Here is a 7,801-nt window from a genome sequence, read left to right as displayed (position 1 = left end):
AAAAACTCCTCTGTCCTCCTCCAACCCAAAATGTGCCATATGCAGTGGTAGTGCTTGGAGGAATACTATGGAGGAGAAGCAAAGCACTGCATGGTGCTGGACCAGAAATTACAGATTCCAGCAGCACTGCAGAAGCCACATGTTCCCAGGAATCACAACTGCAGCCACCAGTGCTGTCCTTGCCGTGTGATGGAGGCCCATTCTGGAGGAATGTCATGTCAACACCATAGGGTGAGAAGGAGAGACTCCCAGGGTCCTGTGAGGCTGCAGCTGGTCAGGCATGAGGGCAGAGCAGTCTTTGTGCTTCAGTGCACTCTCTTGGTTTCCTCTCTGGTCAGAGCACCATCTACCATCACATCTTTAAGGAGTATCTGCAAGTGTCACGGGATCACATGAGGGGCAGTGTCAGAGCTGACCATGAGGGAGGGGAGCCAGAGGGGGAAAGGTTTCCCAGAAAGTGTGTGTGTTGCTTCTGCCAAGGAAACTGCCAGTGCTTTGGCTGTTGATTTCCAAATTACACCTTTGGCTTTGGACAAGGGATGCTGGAAGACACACATGTTGCTGTGGCAACAAAATTGTCCTGAGGCAGGAAGTGTATAAACATTGTCACCACACACCATGAAATCAGTGAGCAGAGCAGAGGAGAAAATAGAAACTCCCAGACTTGTATTATATGAGGGCCAAAATGGGGTCAGGCTGCGGGTGCTTGCTCCCAGGCTCCCTGGCTGTGCCAGCTGCTGTCAGGTTTCAAAGCCTTGTATCCCTCTTCACCATAACGGCTGGAAGGTACCACAGAGCAACAAGCTGCTGCTGCCTTGCTGTCCTATCAGGACTTTGCTAGATGCAGCCTCCAGGTAGCAACACTCAGCGAACATTGCAGCTGATGTCGACCGGTTTGGTCAGGTTGGCACCATGGTGCAATAATCACTGACACGTGCTGTTGTGAGATCCATCAGGGTGGTACTGCACCCCTGTGAGCCACCCACGCCTCCTGCCCTTGCTGTCTCAGTGGTTGCTGTTACCCTTCACGTATTCCTGATGGAAGTGCCTGCTTCTTCTGTTCCCAGGTACAGCATCGTGTCCACCGAGGAGGATGGACACAAGGTCTCTACACTGGGCAGCATGAATGGGCACAGCCGGAATGGCAAGGGCCACGCTCCCCGGCGGAAGCACCGCAACCGCTTCGTGAAGAAGAACGGCCAGTGCAACGTTTACTTTGCCAACCTGAGCAACAAATCCCAGCGCTACATGGCCGACATCTTCACCACCTGTGTGGACACGCGCTGGCGGTACATGCTGATGATCTTCTCTGCTGCCTTCCTGGTCTCCTGGCTCTTCTTTGGCTTCCTCTTCTGGTGCATCGCCTTCTTCCACGGCGACCTCAATGCACCGGCGGTGGCAGGTAGTCCCTCTCTGCCCAAGCCCTGCATTATGCATGTGAACAGCTTCCTGGGGGCTTTTCTTTTCTCAGTGGAGACACAGACAACCATCGGGTACGGCTTCCGCTGCGTGACTGAGGAGTGCCCGCTGGCCATCATGGCAGTTGTGGTGCAGTCCATCGTGGGCTGCGTGATTGACTCCTTCATGATTGGCACCATCATGGCCAAGATGGCAAGGCCCAAGAAGCGGGCCCAGACCCTCCTCTTCAGCCATCATGCTGTCATCTCCGTGCGGGATGGCAAACTGTGTCTCATGTGGAGGGTGGGCAACTTGAGGAGGAGTCACATCGTGGAGGCCCATGTCCGAGCCCAGCTCATCAAGCCCTACATGACGGAGGAAGGGGAATACCTCCCCCTGGACCAGCGGGACCTAAATGTGGGCTACGACGTGGGTCTGGATCGTATATTTTTGGTCTCACCCATTATTATCGTTCATGAGATTGATGAGGAGAGCCCCCTCTATGGGATTGGCAAGGAAGAGCTGGAGACGGAGAATTTTGAAATTGTGGTTATTCTGGAGGGGATGGTGGAGGCCACAGCCATGACCACACAGGCACGAAGCTCTTACCTTGCTAGCGAAATCCTTTGGGGTCATCGCTTTGAACCGGTTGTGTTTGAGGAGAAGAACCACTACAAAGTGGATTACTCCCGCTTTCACAAGACATACGAGGTAGCTGGCACACCTTGCTGCTCAGCCCGGGAGCTGCAAGAAAGCAAGATGACCATCCTACCTTCTCCACCACCTCCCAGTGCCTTCTGCTACGAGAATGAGCTGGCACTTGTCAGTCAAGATGAAGACGAAGATGATGATGAAGTGGGTGTAGTTTTAGGGGGCAACACCAAGGAGGAGGGAGGTATCATCCAGATGATGGATTTTGGAAGCCACCTGGACCTGGAGCGGCTCCAGGCAACTCTGCCTCTAGATACAATCTCATACCGCAGGGAGTCAGCCATCTAACTCCTCCAGCCTCCCCGTTCCGCACCTGTTGCCCACAGTCTCCTCTGTTCCGTACCCATACACTGGATAAGTCCCTTCATCACCAAATAATGCCTCCCATGATTGCCTCTCAGCCCCCAGATACACCAAGGCCTGGAGCTGCTCGGATATACTCCCTTTCTCCTGAGGTCGTAATGCCTGGGAGAGGAGTGAGGATACACTGCTCTTTCTGGGTGTGCAGCTTGGGCTAGAACCCCTCTCCTGCCCAGAGACAGGAGGGCAGCAGGCCTGGTTTCTTGTCTCTGGAGAGGTGACAGGAGTGCCTGCCTTCGGTGGACAGACTGGGACTCACAGCAAGTGTTTCTGCTGCTGAGGCAACAGCAGACTTTCTGTCACCTCTCACTGTGGGTAGGCCCCAAGCTGTCAAGGGTCACCACCGTCACTGGGAGAGGAGCAACGCCTGCGCACTGACCAGATGAGGATAGAAGGGAGAGTTTGGGACTCTTGGAGGGAGTGGGGAAGGATCTCAAGGGAAAAGTTTGCTTGCATGTTTATTGCTTGTTGCACATGATTCTGTATATAAAAGAGAAGGAGAACTGAAATCGATATTTTTCCACGGCAAATGCCAAGCTAGGAGACAAGGATGTTCTACACAGGCTGCTCTGCACTCTCCTTGGCTTTCAGTGTCTGTCACCTCCAGAAGCAGCTCGGCTCCATGGACTCAGATCCAGTTCTCCCAGTCCTCTTGAAAAACATGTCCTGCTCCTCTCCTGAGATACTGGCAGAGGAGGCAGGGCCCTGTGCTTACCACACGCAGACTGCTCCCTGGCACAGCACAGCTAGGATGACAGACAGGTGACCTGACTGGACAGCAGACCCTCCACTTGCTCCTTTTGCCTCCTCCACTCTTCTCCCTGATGCCATCAGCTGTAAAACAGAATTTGTAACAATTTATTTTTAATAAAGTCTAATATCCCAAGGGGAGGTTTGGAAGCAAAGGACAGACTCCACAGCTGCAGCCTGGTATAGAGACTGATGAGGGTTATTAGGGCTGGTGGTTGCTATTTGTATGGCATTGGACACTGGAAACTCCACCACGAGGGCTCTCTTGTTCTGGGCCTCTCTGGTAAAGACCTATAACAAGAGGCTCAGAGAATTTGCTCAGGGAGAAGGTCATACAAATGTGTGTATGGAGGGAATAATCTGCATTAAAATTACTAGTAGGATTGGCCAAGCAATTCTATTTGCTTTGGAGATATCGAGAATTTTTCCCAGGGAAGGGTTATAGATATACTTGGTGAAGAGGCAGAGATGTGCAAGACATTGCTCTAGATTCAAAAACCCCATGAAAAAACCCAAAGTGTCTCTTTGTGCTAGAGGCAAGGGAAGGGAGGATGAGGGAAAACATCAGCCAAAGCTAGACTTGTAACATCACTTGGTTGTCATTTCACAAAAGAGGTGAAAACATGATGAGCATTTTCCTTCAGGAGTAGCAGAATCACCTCTCCAAAACTGCAGACGATATGAGGACAGAAAAGCAAACAGGGAGCTCAGGAAGCTGCTCTGGGCACTCAGTAGCTGTGCTGTGGTGGGGAATAGCTGAAGAAATTATGTCCCACCTAATCCCTGATCTAAAAGCAGAAAAAAGCATCTCAGTATCAACTTGGAACAGGTTCAAGAAGCAAAAGGAAGAGGGGAAGAAGCAGAAGGGCAAGGAAAGAAATAGCAGGACTGAGAGGAAGAAGCAGACACAGAGGGCAGATGGTGAAGATGGAAGGGGAAAAGAGGAAGAGAAAGTGAGGTTATATGGAAGTGCATTTGAGAAAGAGCACAAATAGACTCACAAGATATGTCTAGGCCCAGGCATGGTCATTTCTCATCTTAGGATGTAGGTTTTGTGGGGGAACAGCTGTCCTGCCTGGGTGTGCTCCATTCACTGGAATAATTCCATTCCCAGAATAATTCCATTCCCCAACACCCTCTGGGCCCAGCCACGGAGCCAGTTTTCTACCCAATGAACTGTGCACTCATTCCATTTCTCCAGGCAGCCAATTTCTCCAGGACAAATGCTTTGGGAGACAGTGTTAAAGGCTTTATTGAAGTGCAAGTAGACATCATCCATAGCCTTGCCCTCATCCACTAAGCAGGTCACTTTGTCATAGAAGGAGATCAGGCTGGTCAAGCAGGACCTGGCTTTCCCAAACCCATGCTGGCTGGGCCTGATTCCTGGGTTGTGCCACATGTTCTGTATAATGGCAAGCATGAAATGTTTCATGACCCTTCCTGGCACTGAAGTCAGGTTGATGGGCCTGTAGTTCCCCAGGTCCTCTTTCCAGCCCTTTTTGTAGATGGGTGTCACGCTGGCTAACCTCCAGTCACCTGGGACCTCTCTGGCCAGCCAGGACTGCTGATAAATGATGGAAAGTGGCTTGGTGAGCTCTTCCTCCAGCTTTCTCAGTGTTCTTGGATGGATCCCAACCAGCCCTGCAGACTTGGGAGTATCTAAGAGGTGTAGGAGGTCACTGAGCATTCCTTTCTGCATTATGGGGCTTCGTTGTGTTCCCCGTCCCTGTCTTCCAGCTCAGGGCACAGAGTACCCTATGGACAACTGGTCTCACTGCGAGAGACTGAGGGAGAGAAGGCATTAAGCACCTCAGCCTCTACCTCGCTGTTGCAGTGATCCTCAGCTCCAGAGCCCATCTGCCAGAGCAGTTTGCCTCAAAGCCTTCACTGAAATGATGAATTCACTGGATTTTGAGTGGCCCCCGTCCCTCCTGGTTCTGCTGGTTCTGCTGGTTCTGCTGAGGCAGAGCTCCCTCATCTCAGAACTCCAATGCTACCCACTTGGGAACTGGGGTGCCTCTCTCAGCACTAAATTCAAGAGTTTGCTGGTATAGGAAATGAAGTCACCCCCTCCTTTCATTATTTACTTATTTTCCCCTGGGGGAATAAGCAGGGGCTGGTATTGACCTGGCTTTTAATACAGCTTTCAGAGTCGTGTGCCTGCCACTGGCCATGGAAACAAACTAATGGACCGAGAGAGAAGGACTTTGCGTGCGAGGACACGGGCATTCAGGACACATGAATGTGTCCACCATGGGGTGGTAGCCTCCAGGAGAGGGGGAACCCTCATACCTGGGCACCTTGCAGCATCCTTTGGAGGCGGGTGGCAGTGCTTGGTGGGGATGAAGTGTCCCCTTGGCTCTTGGGAGACCCATCAATCACCAAGCAGCGAGTGTGCAGAGGTGCCAGGCAGGGGTGGTGCCCCAGGGCCATGGGCATGCACAGCTGGAGTGGCTGGGGCAGCACACAGGTCAGCACTGCCACCCCTCCTTTCACCTGAGGGCCTCTTGTGGGAAAAATGGGACAAGATTGCAAACAATCTGAGGGAACAAGCGTCATTCAGCCATGCTGGCTCCAGCCCCCTCCGTATGTCTGAACCTGCTGGATGTTTTCATGTCATGTTTGGCATCACGGTGGAGAAGACAGTGAGGCATTGAAGAATACCCAGGAAACCCCTGTTGTTCATAATAAAATTGCAAGAAAGCTTTCAGTGCTGTCAGATCATTAGAGAGGGGAGAGAGAAGGGGGTTGAGGGAAGGGGCAGAGGGAAGGAGAGGAACAGCCAGTGCAGGAAGACAGAGGTGGTGAGCAAATTTCTGCCTATCAGACACTCCTTGTGCAGCTGTGCTGCTGGTGCCACACACAGCCCCTCCAACAACATGGTGCAGCCACTGCAGTGTCAGCTCCTGCAAGCTGCACATGTGCCCACAGGGTTTGCTGGCACACAGCAGCAGGACGTCCTTCTGCACAGGTGTTCTGCACCTGCACACTGGAATCCCAGAGGACTCGTGCCCAAGTACACAGTGCAGGTGCCTACACGTGCATGCCACATGTGGGGGCATAGTCCATCCTACACCACAACCTCATCCCATAAACACACAAGCACATTCACAAAAATGCCACACAGCAGCAAGTGTCTGAACAAGCGCCTCTCTGGCCGTGTGCTGGGGACTCTTTCATGCAGCCTGTGAAAAGCCACCCAGAGAACCAATCCTGGAAAACTGTTTGCTACACAGAAGGCTTGATGATTTTAAGGATTCTGCAAATCAGCTGTCCAGGCCATTCATAACTGTAAACACACCAGGTATTTTACCTTTTGCACACAGTGTATGGAGCATTAGGTGGGTGATACCTCCTTGCACTGTGCTCTCCAGAGAAGATACCCTTAATGCAGGAGAGGGCATGATGTCCCTGGGGTCCTTCCTCCCCCAGGATCTGATGGAGGGACTGCTTCCCTAAGACCTGCCTCTAATCACGAGGGACTGGCAGCTTGCTTTTCAGGAGGAAGACACTGCTTCTTTGTTCATTCAACCACAATCTATATTTCTTTCCTGTCTTACTTCTTAACATCTTATTTGGCTCATTATTGAAAGCTACTCAAATAACAGAAAGATAATGGGGAGAGGAAGGACTTTTTCCCTATGAATAAGATCCAGGCACTGGTTCAGATCCTCTACCCCATGACGACTAACCATGCTCTTGTCACTCTTGCCAGCTCTCAAATGAATGTTGCTGTTTGAAATGACACTTGAGAAACTTGTTTCATGTTTTATTTTTGGTGACACTTTTGGACAACCCTTTTGAAAAGAAATCATCATTGGCACCTTTAAACTCACACAAAATTTGCTCAGCAAAACATTTTGATACACACTGCAACTAAAAATATTTTTAAGAAACACAACAATAATCTCAATTGAGGAGAAAATAGATTTGGATTTCCATTACTAGGAAATGGTGCTGGAAATGTCTGTGCTTCGGAACAAACATGTTAGGTTTCAAACAGCTTGTTTTTGTCCAAGTTTTGCCCAGGACTGGATAGGGCACATGGCACTGCCACAGCAGCTGTGCACAGGCTCATGACCTCCACAAGAATGCCTCCTCTGTGTTCTGTGAGCTTTAACAGCGCTTCTTTGCTTTTGCAGGAGGGCCTCTTGCAGCTTTTGGACCAGCAATACTAAGTGGCCACAGTTTTGAGTGTCACCAAAAAAAAAAAAAAAGGAAAAGAAAAGAAAAGAAAAAATCTCTTATCTTCCCAGGCCATTAAGGGCTTGACCCCGCGAAGTCAATGGGACTTTGGCATTGCCCATGCTAAGAGCAGAGCTGGGCCCTAATGGAGCATCACTATTGGAAAAGCCCGCAGGGCCCGGCCCTGCGCTAAATCTGCAAAGCTGGGATGGGCTGTAGCTGCATGCGCAGGAGGGAGAGGAGGGAATGCAGCGTGCTGGGATGCTGAAAACATCAGCGGGGTGGTGTCGGGCAGCGGGGCAGCCTCGCTGGGGCAGACAGAGGGGACAGCCGAGGGATGGAGGCCGGGCAGGCAGGAGAGGCAGTCTGGGCTCGCAGCTGCCCGCGTCACCGCACC

General features: G+C 51.3%; 1 protein-coding gene across 1 annotated transcript in view; it reads left to right on the top strand.

The window, feature by feature from the left end:
- The window catches only part of KCNJ4 (potassium inwardly rectifying channel subfamily J member 4), a 3,621-nt gene extending 272 nt beyond the window's left edge, over positions 1-3,349 (top strand). The window contains exon 2 of the mRNA XM_005421845.3: positions 1,068-3,349. Coding sequence (XP_005421902.1) covers positions 1,068-2,397 — 1,330 coding nt within the window. The 3' untranslated portion in view covers positions 2,398-3,349. The remainder of the gene's footprint in view (positions 1-1,067) is intronic.
- The last annotated feature ends 4,452 nt before the right edge of the window (positions 3,350-7,801 follow it).

Source organism: Geospiza fortis, unplaced genomic scaffold (genome assembly GCF_000277835.1).
Source record: "Geospiza fortis unplaced genomic scaffold, GeoFor_1.0 scaffold173, whole genome shotgun sequence".
NCBI classification, from domain to species: Eukaryota; Metazoa; Chordata; class Aves; order Passeriformes; family Thraupidae; genus Geospiza; species Geospiza fortis.
Note: the sequence above shows the minus strand (reverse complement) of the source record. Positions and strands in the feature narration are given on the sequence as shown.